At 36.8% G+C, this 16,718-nt stretch overlaps 1 protein-coding gene and 1 non-coding gene across 6 annotated transcripts in view; both read right to left on the reverse strand.

Annotated features, from left to right (window-relative positions):
- The window catches only part of Bcap29 (B cell receptor associated protein 29), a 42,848-nt gene that overhangs the window by 18,198 nt on the left and 7,932 nt on the right, over positions 1 to 16,718 (reverse strand). For all 5 annotated transcript variants that reach the window (XR_004770044.1, XM_027416988.2, XM_035445025.1 and 2 more), the window contains exons 4-5: positions 16,510 to 16,645; positions 9,185 to 9,293 (exon numbers count right to left, since the gene is read on the reverse strand). Coding sequence is in view for 4 of the 5 variants with exons in the window: in XM_027416988.2 (XP_027272789.1) it covers positions 9,185 to 9,293; positions 16,510 to 16,645 (245 nt within the window). In the remaining variant the exon portion in view is untranslated. The remainder of the gene's footprint in view (positions 1 to 9,184; positions 9,294 to 16,509; positions 16,646 to 16,718) is intronic.
- LOC113835862 lies at positions 4,259 to 4,389 on the reverse strand. The gene has a single exon (XR_003485629.1). It is a non-coding gene; the product is annotated as a small nucleolar RNA U109 (small nucleolar RNA).

Consider the following 16,718-nt stretch of genomic DNA (forward strand, 5'->3'; position numbering starts at 1 on the left):
TTTTTTTTTCTACAGAGAAAACGGAAAAAAAAAAGAGAGTAAACAAAATTAGAAAACATGGAGCTAGGTGTTGGTGGCGTATGCCTTTAATCCCAGCACTCGGGAGGCAGAAGCAGGTAGATCTCTGTGAGTTCCAGGCCAGCGTGGTCTACAGAGCAAGTTCCAGGACAGCCAGAGCAACACAGTGAGACCCCATTTCAAAAAAAACAAAGACATGTTTGTCTTGTCATTTATAAGAAAGCCAAAAGAAGCTATTCCACACTGAAAGATAAAAAATAACCACCTAATTATTAAGAACATGAAGCAAGTATCACAAGAAATGGACCAATGAATGGAATGGACTTGCTTCTGATTTTTTTTTTCTTATGGTAAGCTTCTACTAACTACCATTTAAATTTATGCATATGCAAAACTTGGATAAATTAAAAAGTTAGAGAAAGGTTAAAAACAGGTGTGCTAGGTGAATATTTTCTTATATAGTACCAGAAATATGTACATATGCTAGGCAATATGTTCAGATACAGGTTCTATATTTTATTTGTAAAAGCAAACACTCTTAAAAGCTGGAAATCGCTGAATAAATCTAGTCTTATTTTTATTTTCCTAATGGAATAGTAAAGAACATGCTGATTATTTTTTTCAAATCAATTCTCCTCTCATGAACTTTTATCATTCCAAATCAGTGGGTTCAGCAGATAGATGTTCTATGTAAGCAACCAGACAGTAATAAGGTCATTTTGTTTACTGGCACAAATCCTCTTCTTCCTCCCAATGCTCCACCCAAGAGAGTTCAACATTTAAGAGCTAAGAAATGGATCAAACATGCCAGGTCCTGTCCTAATGATTCCATGAAACATCTTTCTGAAGTCACAAATATTATTTAATTAACCATCTGCTGAATTTAAGTTTTAGAGAAAGGGAAGTCACTGTGAAGCTTTCTCTCATGACAAAAATATTCATATTTGAAGCCACATAACAGACATTACAGATTAATCTGATTACCTAATTTTATGGGACAGAAAATTGTTGCCTAAAAAGATCTAACAAGATTACCCTGTGCTTCCTCACACATTTCCAAGGTTAAACAATTTCTAGTAGTAAAAATCTGCTGTCTAGTTGAAGTTAGGAATGGAGTCAATTGGTCAGATATTTCAAGCAAAGAATGGCTATCTTACCAGGGTCTTTAAAAAAAGAATAAAAACAAATTAGCAAACAAAAAGAAAACAACAACAACAAAAGCCACCCACAAAACTTTTAACTTCTCATTGTATAAATAAAATTACCGTAGAATAATTTAAACTAAAAAGTCATTCATTGCTCATACCAAAGTTAATTATTATGTGTTAATGGTTTCGTGTATTTTTAAAAAGTGTTTTCAGATGGGTTGTCCAGTTTAATTTCTGTAACTACCTTTGCAATTTAAAAGTATGTATTTTATAAGGTGATGCATTCATTCTAAAAACATTTACCATGAAGGTCTTTAGTAAAAATATATACCTAGGTAGGAAATACAACAAAAAAAGACCCCAAAATATTAAATCCTTCTTTGTTTTTTTAGGGGATGCAACACTTAATCGCTATCAGTCACTGCTTCCTAGGATAACACATCAACAAACAAACCTGTCAGTCATATGCTTTGCTCCACTCAAAACAGTAATGCCATTTCATCCATTTTCCTGTCAATCTATCAGCACATTTAGAGAATTATGTTCATTGATTACATCCTTATCCCTTAGAACATGTCTTTATTCAGTATGCATTTAGTTGTCTTTACTCAGGCTTTTGGGGGGGCGGGGCTGTAGACTAACTCATAGATTATTCAGAAGAAGTGAAATTATTGTTTTATGTACATATATTTGCTGCACCTATTAGTACTATAAGCTCTTCATTAAAGAGTCTGGTTTTTTCTTGCTTAATGCTATCTAATGATTACAAAAAATTTTCCTTTGTATAGATAATTTTATTTGCTAGTAATGTCAATTGTATATAATATATTCTTTCTAAGTTACTATCTTCTCCATAGTTACTTCTTCTAGTCATCTGGAGACACTTAAAATAGTTATAGATGATGGGAGTGAGCTCATAGAAAAGGAAAATATAAGCCGGGTGTTGGTAGTGCACACCTTTAATCCCAGCACTCGAGAGGCTGAGGCAGGTGGATCTCTGTGAGTTCGAGGCCAGCCGGGTCTACAGAGCGAGTTCCAGGATAGGCTCCAAAGCTACACAGAGAAACCCTGTCTCGGAAAAAAAAAAAAAAAAAAAAAAAGGAAAATATAATTGAATGGAAATGTAAAATGGAAACAGAAATATCATATTAATATCATCATATATTAATATACATACTAACACAGGTCCTCGCATATGATAGGCAAGTGCTCTACAACCATACTGTTCTTGAATATGAACTTCTTCCAGCTCATAAAAGGGTTTGCCAAAGAAGCAAAAACTTCCAGACATGTACATTTTTGGGGAAAAAACATGTTCTTCCTTATCCAAATCATAAAATTTCATTGAAAGGTAACAGAGAAAAGAAGTAGCAAACTCAGTATCGACAAACTGTTTTGAGCACTGACAATTTAAAAACAAGATGGCAGCTTTGGTACAAATGTAAATGAAAGACAATTAAGTTTATAAAACATAGCAGCTCAATCCTAGGACTTGGGAGGGCTGAGGCAGGAGAATCAGGAATTATAGAACTGGTCTATAATTATCATAAAATTATCATAAAAGAAATGATACTCAAATTCATGATTCATAATAATTTTACTACTAAATGTTATCCATAGATTAGACTAGTCTTAGAAAGATACATTGTTTATTTATAGAAACTGGAAGCTCTATAATTTGAGTTTGTATAAAAAGCTTATTCTTAAGACTCAGGTAGGAATATAAACGCTTGGCTATACACAGTAGAAATATCCTATAACTCTGCATTCTGTTGATTTTCAATTTTTATTGAAAAGCACTTACCAGTTTTAATCTCTGGTTCCTATGTTAGTATACTTATTACTAATGAAAAGCGAAATTTTAAAAAAATTACATCTTTCAAGGTTGTAAAGGTAGTGTCTGAAAGGAAATTTTATTTTTTTCAAGGTATGGCAAGGTAATAGAGAAACACCCAAGAAGTTTGTAGTGGTCTTGCATCTAATGGTGGCCACACCCATTTGGGCGTGGCTTCAGGTGGACAGAAGCAGAAAGAGGGAAGCTTAAGGCCTAAGGCATGGTCTTGCTTGTGCAGGTCTTTTCTCTTGGGTCAGCCGATCAGCTAGGAAGGGCAGAGAATCGCTTCCGTAGTTCTTTGTATTTTTCTGTGTAATTGTTCCCCAATAAACACCCATTTATCATTTATCTTGGGTCTAGTGAAATCTTTACACCAATGCCTTCAGAAGTTGGTTGAATCAGCAGTATTTAAAAGAGGGTACAAGAATGTACTGTTCCCTGGCCCAAAACTAAAGTTTCTATTACATACTGACAGTACTTAGGTAAATAGTTCTTTACACTCATTCTCTGTTCTATTCATATTTACATGCTTTATTTAGAAAACTCATTAGACATTTGCTTTTCCCTTAACAGGCATACTTTCTTCTTTTTGAAACAGGATCTTGCTATGTAGCCTAGGCTGCCTCAAACTCATTATTCTTTTGCCCCTAGCCACTAAAGTGCTGGGATTTCAGGTGAGTGCCACCATACTTGGCATGTGTGAGCGCATGCATGCATGCATGCATGCATGCATGCATACTTGTGTGTGTCCTAGAACTTCTACAAAGACCAGGCCAGACTGGTCTCCTGCCTCTGCCTCCCAAGTGCCGGCAAAAGGTGTATTTTTTAAGAAAAGTGTTAATTATGCTTCATGTTAAATGATTTGCAAAGCATGTTTCGAAAAATTATTTAAAATCTGATGATTAAAGGAAAAAGGAAAAGAATAGGGGAGAGAAGAGTAGAGTAAGGAATGTGCCTCAATCTTTCTCGTTTGTTTCTGAGACAGTCTCCAGTAGGCCAGGCTGACTGGATTCTCCTTGTAGCCAAGCACAACTCTGAACTTGTTTTTGTTTTTTGAGACAGGGTTTCTCTGTGGCTTTGGAGCCTGCCCTGGAACAAGCTCTTGTAGACCAGGCTGGTCTTGAACTCAGAGATCCACCTGCCTCTGCCTCCAGAGTGCTGGGACTAAAGGCGTGTGCCACCTTTAGGAACTTCTGATCCTCCTGTCTTCAACCCAGTAATGCTTGGATTACAGGCATTCACTCTTCTCCCAGATCCCCTTTTAAGGAAACATGCACTTCTACATAACCTTTGTTAGGTTGGCAGTCCTAGCAATTCTTTTTAAATATAGTATGTTACAGATGTAATCATGCTCTTAAAAGGATGAGGAACAGGTATTGTGACAAGCAGCTCCATTCCTTGTTACATCCTATTTATTTTTACCATTGTCTAGATGCATTTACTATTTGAGTGATGCATGCTTCCTCTAGCTATAAAAAGAAACTGGGGGGATTTAGTTGTAGGCACAAGAACTACTAAGCATCCTGGAACGGTCTTTAAGTCAGTCTTCAGAACAGCAAGTTTTCTACAACATAGTTCAATTTCTAATATGAAAGCTTGTAAGCTTTATAAATCCCTTAATGCTTTGTATCTGATTTTTCATGACAATGCCCTTCCCCAATTACTCAACATACTGGGATATCAGGCTTGACTTACTATTAAATGGATTATTAAAGTGACAGACTAGATCCTTGTACCTGACTAGGTAGTCTTGAGTATAAATTGGGTGCTTTGGGATATACATGCTCTCTTCTGATCTCTATCTAGTATATTACTGTGCAGAACACAGAAGTAGCTTACTAACTGGTCAAAATCTGAGCCAGGAATTAAAAATTGGTGGAATATTTATAGCTACTCTTAGAGTGTTCTTTAAAAAAATATTTTATGTGTGTGCCTCATTGTATGTAAATATGTTATGTGCATGCAGGAGCATGTAGATATCAGAAAATGGCATTGGATCCCTAGGAATTACACACAACTGTGAACTACCATGTGGGTGCTGGGAATCAAACTTGGGTCCTCTGGAAGAGCAGCAAGTGCTCTTAACTGCTGAGCCATCTCTCCAGCCCCTGACAGAACATTTTAAATAATTGCCTACAGAATGATACTTTTCCAATTTGGTGCTAATATTAGTTTAAGTAAACCTTTATATTTAATACTTTTTTTTCACTAATAAAATTTGGAGAAAATCCTTAAGGTGGATCACAGAAGCACAATAGTTAAGAAAATTCCTTTAGAAAACATACTATATAAAATAAAAATGACATTGCTTTTACTTGGGTTTCAAATATAAAAGATCATTCCAAAATGTTCTTAAGCAATATCATCTTAAAATCCTCAATTTCTAAAAATAAAGGAGCATTTGATGAATCTGTCAAGCATTGTTAAAATCATACAAAATTTATTCTATCAACTGATACAATTTCTTAGTCTTACCTGCATGAATTTGTCTGGTGTAAGTCAAAAAAACAGCAAAAAAAAAAAAAAAAAAAATCTCTAGAAGCAGAACTTTTGAGTTTCTCAAGGTTATTAAGAACGCTACCTAAAAAGGGATTCCAGGTAAATGGAATGTGTTCATAAAATATTGCACCTCTTGAAGAAACCAAACAGGTCACACTCAAACAGGTAAAGTCTGCTTTGACTTCAACCCTGACTCTTTTTGAAAGTAGTCATTTCAAACACAGGCAGGACTGGCATATCTTGTTATCAGATTATAAATACATTGTCTATATTATTAAAGAGTTCATTTTCTCTAAACACCCAAGTTTTCTGTTAAATAAATACTGAAGTAATGTTGAGTTTGGTTTTACGTCAGGGTTAAGAAATTAAAGCTCTCCGGGCATTGGTGGCACACGCCTTTAATCCCAGCACTCGGGAGGCAGAGGCAGGTGGATCTCTGTGAGTTCGAGGCCAGCCTGGTCTCCAGACTCCAGAGTGAGTGCCAGGATAGGCTCCAAAGCTACACAGAGAAACCCTGTCTCAAAAAACAAAAACAAAAAACAAAAAACCAAAAAAACAAAAAACCAAAAAAAGAAAGAAATTAAAGCTCAAAATATCTCAGAATTGTAAATTTTGAAAGGCAAAGAGGAGGAAACTAAATTGACTGGAAAAGGATAAGAATACCATCTATTCTTGCCTTTGCAAAATACATTTATTTATTTTTATTTAATGTGGGAGAGCAAGGAGATAGAGAGCGTGCGCATGAGAGAGTGAGAGAGAGGGGGGAGAGAGAGAGACAGAGAAAACACATGGAAGCACAGGTGTGGAGGTCACAGGACAACATGATGTAACTGGTTCTCGCCTTTTACCATGTGGGTTTGGGGGTCTATCTCTGGCAATCTGTGGTGGCAGCAAATACTTTTACTGCTGAACCATCTTGCCAGATCTTCTTGTTTTTCTTACACTTATTTACTTATTTAAATGTATGTGCATTTAAATGTGTAGGTGTGTACACATGGGAGCCAAGAGGTCAGCATGGGCATTTTCTCTTCACTGAACCTGGTGCTCACTGATCAACTAGCCTAGCTGGTCAGCAAGCCCCAAAGACCCTCCTTTCTTTGTTTTCCTACAGCTTTGACTACAGTTGATTCTCACCATACTGGCTTTTACGTGGCTGCTAGGGATTGAACTGAGGTCTCATCTTTGTTTGTTTTCAAGACAGAATCTCACTAGGTAGCTCTGTTTGTCTTGAAACTCTCTCTGTAAACAGACTGGCCTCAAATTCACAGAGATCTGTCTGCTTCTGCCTCCCAAGTGCTGGGATTTAAGGCATGCACTACCATGCCCAGCTTCAGGTCCTCCTCCTTGCTAGACAAGCACTTTATTAAAAAGATTGTTTGAGATGGTTTTATGCTGCTAAGGCTGGTCTGAAATCCATTCTGTGGGTTAAAATGACTTTGAACTTCTGATCACTTTTACATCAATGTCCTGAGTTCTGAGTGAACCACCATGACTGGTTTAGGAGGTGTCAGGGAGTGAATACAGTGTGTTGTGCATAATTAGGCAAACACTATATGAACTGAGCTACATCCTCTGTTTTCTTTTCTTTACATTTGATATTACTTACTCAAACATAAAAGAGATCCTCATCAGATGTCAGATATAAAAAAGGTTTTCTAACTATTTTTACTAATTAAATGTACTTTTGAAATCCTTACATTCTCTAAAAGATCAACATCTTATAAATTAAAAAAACAAAAAAGATAAGCTGGGCAGTGGTGACACTTGCCTTTGATCCCAGCACTTGGGAGGCAGAGGTGGGCAGATATTTGTGAATTCAAGGTCAGCCTGGTCTACAGATTGAGTTCCAGGACAGGCTCCAAAGAGACAGAGAAACCCTGTCTTGATAAACAGAAGATATGTATGTATGTATTATAATTGTATAATATTATAATTGTAATAATATAATTATTATAATTCTATAATTGTGTATAATTGTATAATCACCATTGCAGAGAATAGACTACTAGAATATTAAATTAATTTTTATATAAATGTTAAATTTTCTTGACTTTGTCTAAATCTTTTGGAATTACAGTATATGCAACAATATAAACTATAATGAGAGTTTGAGTTTGCGGCTATACCAAACAACCTGAAGGGTACTTTGAATTTTTAACTCACTAATTCTAAACTACCTTTGTTTGCTGTTTTTATTTTACCATTTAAATAAGAAATTGTAGAGATTGATAAGATGTCTCAGTGGCTAAGAGCATTGGCTGCTTTTCCAGAGGACCTGGGTTCAGTTCACAGCACCCACATGGCAACTCACAACTGTCAGGAACTCCATTTCCAGAGGATCTGACGCCCTGTCTTCTGGCCTCTGAGGGCACCAGGTATATATGTAGTGCACAGACATACATGAAGACAAAACACCTATGCACATAAAAAATAAATAAATAAATAAATAAATAAAAGGTAAAGTGGGCCGGGCATTGGTGGCGCATGCCTTTAATCCCAGCACTTGGGAGGCAGAGGCAGGCAGATCTCTGTGAGTTCAAGACCAGCCTGGTCTACAAGAGCTAGTTCCAGGACAACCTCCAAAGCCACAGAGAAACTCTGTCTCGAACCACCCCCCTCAAAAAAAAAGGTAAAATGACTAAAGATTTTTTTTTATCACATGAAATGTCCTAATCTGGCTTTTTGTTTATAGAATTAGCTTTTACATTTGGAATTTCAATTTAAAATTCAAACATATCTTCATGAAATAAATCCCATCCAAATAATGTAAAGAGATATTTAATAATAGGAAGTTATATTTCAGAGAAGTTCTATTACACTGAGAGCAACTGTAGGTCTTTGATTTAGTCACTGAATCCTATCCTTCAACTTAAAGTAAAGAGATCTGAAATTGTGGAAGACATATGCATTCATCCATCATCACCTTAACCATGAATTCCTAATAGGTTTCCTTGTGTCTGATCAACATCAAGCATTATGTGTCCACATGCAGATACACTGCCATGGGTAAAGCTACACATACTCAAAGATTGTTTTCAGAATGACAATGGATTCGACATATATACTTTACTAAGTTATGTAGCAAGCACACACTAAGAGCAATCAAAACTTTTTAAGTGCAGAAGCAGTTATCTTCATCGACTTAGATTCAGGGTGCCCCACTTGGAATCTACAATGCAATGTACGTTGGCTCAAAGTCTCAATTTCTCAGCTGATATCTGAAAAAGACCTTTTGTCTTTTTCAAAAAATTTTTTAAAAATTTAAATTTAGTGTGTTGGAAATATTAGGGCTTAAGATAAGATACATATTATTCTGCCAAGGCTGTCTCCTTGTGATTACTTCTATAAAAGAAGAAATACATGATGACAAAAATATGTAACTCATTTTACAATAATAGGTTTACAAGAAAGTTTTCAAGCCCATAGCTCTTTTGCTGAGGTAATGACATTTGTATTTACAACACAGATCTGAAACACCTACATGTTTTTCGGCATAACAGAACATGTTTCTCTTGGCACAATGTTTTAATCTCATATTTGAACAGAAATTTATAAAGAGGTCATTATCAGTCTTGGCCAGAGGGCATTTAGCCATTAGTTTTGTTTAAGGTAAAACAGTGAGGCTTATGTGACAGCATAAAATATCTGCTAGTCCTTCCCCCTTTCCACATGCACATAAAATTACCATCTGAAGCCTTCTTCAATTCAGTTTTCAGTTTCTCCTGGTCTTCTACTAGCTTTTTATTTTCAGTTTCCAAAATTTGTTCTTCATCCTTGCCATTGTTTTTTAGTACCTATCATAAAAGAGTTATAGGAAGAAATAAGCTTACATTGCAATAGTTGGATTTTTTTGAGTAAATTAAAATTATTGGCCTTTATTAATTTGTCTTTTTAAGTATTTAATAATTTTTTTATAAAGTGCTATTGCTAATAGGAATCTGATAGTAAGCAAACACACAAAATTGATTTTGTGGAGCTGGAGAGAGCTCAGCTGTTAAATACACTATTTTTCTAGAGGATCTGAGTTTGGTTCCAGCATCCATGTCAGACAGCTCACAACCTGTTGTGGAATATTATTCTAACTAGGCAAAGATGTGTTACATTTGTTTATGCTGCAGATATGACTTTACCTGGGTAAAGGCGTGCTGCATTTGTTTATGCTGCCTTTGGTAATGATGCATGAAAGTATTAATTATGTAAAGCTGTGTTGCATCTGTTTCACCTTGCCTGTCTATTAGATTGGTCTAATAAAGAGATGAATGGTCAACAGCTAGGCAGAGAAAGGTCAATAGCCCCCGCCTGGGGCTGGGGAGCAGAGAGAATAAATAGGAGTAGAAATCTAGGCTCCAGAGAAGAGGAATGAGAGGAGGAGAGCATGAGGGGGATGTGCATGTGGGGCCAGCCAGGGAATGAGAACACGGAAAGTAAGATATAAAGAAGGAAAGTAAAAAGCCCTGAGGCAAAAGGTAGAGAAAGAGAAACAGGTTCATTTAAGTTAAAAGAACTAGCTAGAAACCAGCCTAAGCTAGTTGAGCATCCAAAACTAGTAAGTCTCCATGTCATGATTCGGAAGCTGGTTGGTGGCCCTAAAAGAAAAATTCTGGAACAACAACCCCTGTAAATCTAGCTCCAGGGAAATCCATTGCCTCTGACTCCTGTGGGCAACTATACTCACATGCATATAATCACACAGAGAGACACACATGAACATACAACTTAAAAATATTATTTAAAATGATTTGTTATTATGATAGATGATATTTCTGAAATGAAAGAAAGAATTTCTTATAGGGCTATAAGTATATAATTAATTTTGAAAGCATAATTATATATATATTCAGATTGCCTCCCTCAATTAAGGATGTGATATACATTTAATGTAAAAAAAAAAAAAATCAGTTCTGGCCGGGCAGTGGTGGCGCACGCCTTTAATTCCAGCACTCGGGAGGCAGAGGCAGGCGGATCTCTGTGCGTTCGAGACCAGCCTGGTCTACAAGAGCTAGTTCCAGGACAACCTCCAAAGCCACAGAGAAACCGTTTCGAAAAACCAAAAATCAGTTCTGGGTTTGATATTAGCTGTACAAATCATCATAACTGCACTGTCTTGCCTACTCAAGACTATTTTTACACAAACACGTATGTAAGAGTATAATGTTGCCAGGATAAGATGAGAAAATGGAAAATGGCAGGGTGATCTCTAGGGCACTACCAAACTAGTTTTTTAGTTTAGTTATCATTTAAATTCCTCTTTATATTTCAAAATCAATTTTGGATCCAACAATGTTTGTAGCTTGTCGTTTATAGGTAAAACAATAAAGATCTGAATAGTAAAATAAGTGACAAACATTGTAAAATAAAAATTTCCAATCTTGCATGCTTATATAGAAATCATCACTGTTACTAGAAACTAGAAGCAGATTAAAAGAAATATGAAATACGTAAGTTGTAAAGAAAGATAAATTGTATTTTAAAACTATTTTGAAAATAAAGATGATATAGCTCAATCAATAAAGTGGTTATCACACTGAGTTTGATTCCATAACCCACGTAAGAAACCAGGCATGGTGAAGCCAGCCTACTACAATCATAACAGTGGGGAGACAGAGAGAGGAGGAACCCTAAAGCTTCTTGGCCAATCAGCCTAGCCCACTCCAGGAGCTTCCAGGTCAATCAGAGATCTTGTCTCAAAAGACCAAGTTAACAGTACCTGAAGAATGACACCTGAGGTTGTCACACATGCACAAGGACTAGTATCCCTCTCCGCAACACACACACAACAAAATAAATAGTAAATAAATTTATGTATTCACAGGCATGGGCTAGTAGACTAAACATAGTGGCAGAAGCTTAATTCTGATGGCTTCCATGGTTAGGAAAACATGGTGATTTAAGAATTTCTACACAAGCCGGATGTTGGTGGTGTGCGCCTTTAATCTCAGGACTTGGGAGGGAGAGGCAGGCAGATCTCTGTGAGTTCAAGGCCAGCATGGTCACAAAGTGAGTGCCAGAATAGGCTCCAAAGCTACACAGAGAAACCCTGTCTTGAAAAACTAAAAGAAGAAAAAAGAAAAAGAAAAAACAAAAAAGAATTTCTACACCAGAGGGATATATTTAACAGACAAAACTCACAAAATCTAGTGAGCAATGAGTAGATGCAAACATTTTAGCATGAAAGACGTTAAGAGACAAAATGTAAGAGAAACATGGTCTATACTCTTTCTTTGGTAACTTTCGCCTGGAGGAAAGCAAAAGCAGGAGCACAAGGCTGGACCAAGAACAAGTATGGCACTACCATGCTGGAATGTTGGAGAAGGATAGGTGTAGGTGGCTCAGAGGTGACATTAAGGTTCCAGTGAACATACTCTCTAATAGCTCTTAAGAGATCAGAGGCTTGGAGCATACTCTGAAATGGAGAGAGTATCAGACCTTTTAGAATAAAAAAAAAACAAAAAACAAAAAAAACTTGCCTCTAAAATAGCAGGATGATTATTTCTCTAAGCTTCTTTTAATTTGTTGCTTCCTTCAAGTTCAAAACAATTTTAGCCTAGAAAAGAAGATCTACATTTGTAAAGTCAGAGCAGATTTAAAAGCTCAAAGCTCACTACACAGGATTACTGCACTGGGGGTGATTACCAAAACTGAAAAGCAACCACTAAGCTTAAGGAATGTTTGCAGTGACTGCTTGAATTATTTATGCCGCCGACTTGGAAAGACTGGATTTGTGGCAGTCTTGTAAATAAACTTTCATTACTGCACCTGTAAAGCTGCTCCAATTTATTATCCCTAATTTCATGTTGGAGAAAGACCAAGTGCTCTGGAGTCTGCAACTCAACAGCTCCCAGCTACAGCAGGAACATATGTCTTCACTGGCCCACCCACTCTCATGCACCCCGGGAAGAAGAGAAGTAAAGGTCATTGCTGCCATTTTAAAGCAATTGAGTTAAAATTAACTGACAGCAAGGCATGGAGGCTCACATCTAAATCACCAGTATTTCAATGACAAGCTGAGGCAGGAGGACGGTGACTTCATTCTTCTTTTTCTTTCTTTCTTTTTAAGTTGTACTTATTTTTATGTGTATGTGTATTTTGCCTGCATGTATTGTATGTCAGTGTGTGTACCATGTGTGTCTGGCTCCCATGGAGGCATCAGATCCCTGGAACTAGAGTTACAGATAGCTGTTCGAGAGTAGGGTCTGGCAACGGAATTCAGGGTCCTGTGGAAGGGCAGCCAAGTGTTCTTAACCTCTGAACCATCTCTCCACCCTGAATATTGTGATTTCAAGACCAGCTCTGGCTATTTAAAGAGAATCTGCCTTGAGAAACAAAAGTTAACTTCCATTTCTTCAATTGAATTATTAGAAGAGAAATAGTCTTGGGCACCAAACTGGCATCATCTTTTACAGAACATTATAGGAGTTGAGGGGACAAAATACGTGGTTGTAAATGTGGGTACTAAAGTCAGGCTGCATGGCCTCAAACTTCCTGAACTGTATCATTTATTTTTACTATTATCCTTTCTCTCCCTGTTTTCTCAGCTATAAAATGCAGACAATACAAACCTCATGGGATTGTTCAAGAATTAAGAGTTAATATCTTACTGTGAACAACTGAAGTAACATTTGGCATAGCATTAACTATTATTTATAGTCACAGAACCTTGAAATTCAGAACCTATGAGGAGAGTTGCCCTAGGTCACACTGTAAATTACTATAGTGCTGAAATTAGCACCAATTGAAAGTCTATGAAGCTCAGGAGTGTTTGTTTTTTTGCTAGATAATATTTTTCATCTACAGAATAAAGAGGCATTTTTAAGCAATTTTATCATTCTTTCACTAACATTTCAAAGCCCACAGGAAATACCATGAAATAAAAGCACTGTTTTTACGTCCTCACCTATTTTTGATCACTTTATCAGTCTATAAGTTATACTCTGAGTATATCCAGGATTTATCCAGTCCACAAATTTCCTTCTCACTGTATACTAGCTTTAATATAGCATATCTGATTGTCTAGGATTGGGTCAGAGCTTTACAGCAAGCAGGGAACCATAAAAAAAGATGAAATTATGGGAGGCCCAGGAACCAGCATGCAGGTAATAAACTCCCTACCCTGAGGGACTGGCTTTGAAAATCATTCCAAAGTGATGCTTAGAAGGACAGGCTAAATTAACCCTATTGGTCTGCTGCATACGGGAAAGTTGTGTCATCAAAACTGTGTAAAAATACTGTCTGCTTATAGATCAAGAATAAGAGGAAAACAACTAAAAGGGCATAGGTGTGCCTCAACAATAGCTATAATTCACTACTCTAAGCTGTTGTGCACAATTTCAAAGCAATAGAGATAGATGAAAGCTGTCTCATAAATACAAAGCTGGGGCTTTTGAATTTAATCAACATATACAAGGTTTTGATTTTACCATTGTGAAATGAGATCAAAAGGTAGAAAATCAAGCAAATATTAAAGTACAAAATGAAATTGATTGTGCTGCTGAAACAAACATCTCCCTTGCAAAAAAGCAAAAAGGTACTTAGTACTAGCTTTTTAATGCAGTTCATCCTTACATCTTGATTTCTAGAGAACAATATTACTGTAAGAGGAAGTATAGAAGACATCAGTGGGCCAATGCTTTTTCAAAACTGAACAAAGGTTGGTGAGATGGCTCAGTGGGTAAAAGCACTTGTCTATGTGAGCCTAGGGACCTTAGTCCAACCCCCGTAACTCATGTGATGATAGAAGGGAGAACCAATTCCCCACAGTTTTCCTCTGATTTCTACACATGGACTGTGGCAAGCATGCCCTCTCCATACATCATACATACATGGCAATAATTTTTTAAAAACAAGAAAGCTGTTTTTAACATGCTGTTTTCATAAAACATACTAATAATGTATTCATAGAGGCACTTTTAAAATTATGCTTCTATAGAAAGGGGTATTTCCTTACCTTTTTGTTACCATATAAGTGAGGCAAATGTCATAAAAATAAAACAGAAGTTTTGAGTAGGTGATAATGAGTTTTGCCTACTTTATGAGGTCTCAGAACTCTTCCTGTTGGCCTCCTGATAGCTGCCTGGCTTACAATGGATGGTAGATAGTGCTTGTAGGCAAGGCTTTTCTTATAAAGGCTGAGCTTCAAGACTAAGCTCAGGATGTTCACTCTCTACTGCTGAACATGACATTAACTTGGTATAATGTGAAGACTACACTTGAATCTTTTTTTTTTTTTGGGGGGGGGGGAGTTCCAGACAGAGTTTCTCTATGTAGCTCTGGCTGTCCTGGAACTCACTCTGTAGACCAGGCTGGCTTTGAACTCAGAGATCCACCTGCCTTTGCCTCCCAAGTGCTGGAATTAAGGGTGTGGGCCACCAACCCTGGCTTTGAGAAATAATCTTAATGTATGATTCTAAAAACACTTTCCTCAAGAAAATGTGTTTCGTTTATTAGTAGTTCCAGTGACTCTTTTTTTCTAAGAATTAGATTTAGTAAAACACATGGAATTTGTATGAACTGAAACACTGAATCTATGAGATCATCAGATTTTAAAATGCAAATTAATTTTGTGTTTCATTTTTCTATTTTTTTTGTCGATAGGGCAAACCTCAGAACACAGACGTATTCCCTGGATATCAAAAGATATAAGCAGCGTAAGATTTGCAAAAAGGGTTTTAAAAGTTATGAGAAATCATCAACGCTGTCTCAATAATTTCTCACTACTTCCTATACAACAAATCATACTTTAAGTGAAAGAGAAATATGTACAAAGAATTATAAATATTTAATTCAAGTTATGAAGTAAAATTAATGGTAATAAAGGTCTTCAAATTTGTATTCCAACAATGGCCATATTCTGGGTATGACACACCCATTGTAATCTTGAACTCACAGTAGCTGGGGTTACTTTCTTTGGGCCCTTGTCAGCAGACAGTCATGGGTGGTCATGGTGCCCTACCCCTCCCTGCTAAACTACTGACTACTGAGGGATTCTGGAAGATAGGAGAAGTCATTGTCATCAGTTGTGTTGAGCCCACCAAGCTACAATAGATAGTTCTAAATCCATGGTCACAGAAGGCCTTAGTTAAACTCTGCACCACAAAACAAAACAAAAAGAAATGAACATGGAAAGGAGACATGGGGTGGGGAGTTGAGATGCATGTAAGGGGATAAGAGGGAAAAGGGAGGGAGTAAATAGAATGCACTAGATACATGCATGAATTTGTTACAGAAAAAATTTAATTACAAAAAAATAAAAAAAGCATACTGCAAGAATTTTTCTTCCTGCAGGGTTGGAGTGATGGTTCAGTGGTTAAGAGTACTGACTGCTCTTCCAGAGGTTCTGAATTCAATTCCCAGCAACTACATGGTGGCTCACAACCACCTTGAATGAAATCCGGTGTCCTCTGCTGGCATGCAGGCAGAAGACATAATAAATAAATAAAATCTTTAAAAAAAAAAAAGTTTCTTCCTGGAATCACAGAAACCAGAGCACTGGTATTAATTTGTATTGAGGGGTAGTGTGGGCGCAAGCAACCCTAAAGAACAGTAACCAGCTGGGTGGTGGTGACAACTTGAATCCCAGCATTTGGGACAGAGGCAGGCAGATCTCTTAGCTCAAGGCCTACCTCATCTACACAGGGCTTCTCAGGAATTCTAAGTCAGCAAATAAATAAATAAACAAATAAATAAATAAATGAATGTGATCATTCCATAGAACAATGCTATGGTTTGTGCCACTTTCTTCTGCTAAATCATGAAAATGCTATTTTTTTTTTTTTTTTTTTTTTTTTGGTTTCTTGAGACAGGGTTTCTCTGTGGCTTTGGAGGCTTTCCTAGAACTTGGTCTGTAGACCAGGCTGAACTCAGAGATCTGCCTGCCTCTGCCTCCCGTGCTGGGATTAAAGGAGTGCACCACCAATGCCCGGCTGAAAATAATATTTTTGATGCTAAAAAGTAGTACATTACTCCTTGTGAACATCAACAACATTTAAACAATTTATAAAGAATATTAAATACCCATTTTAGCTTTTCATTCTCTTCCATGAATTTCTTGGCAGCCTTATTGGTATTTTCTGCTTGAATTTTAAGCACTGCTTTGTTTGATATTTCCTTTGCCAGCTGAGTAATAAGCGAAACCAGACGTCTCAACACTCTGAGGAAAAAAAACGAAGTTCAGAATAATGCATAACTAGATTAATCATCAGGAACTCTGACTTCAACACAAA

Source organism: Cricetulus griseus, chromosome 5 (genome assembly GCF_003668045.3).
Source record: "Cricetulus griseus strain 17A/GY chromosome 5, alternate assembly CriGri-PICRH-1.0, whole genome shotgun sequence".
In the NCBI taxonomy this organism is placed as follows: domain Eukaryota; kingdom Metazoa; phylum Chordata; class Mammalia; order Rodentia; family Cricetidae; genus Cricetulus; species Cricetulus griseus.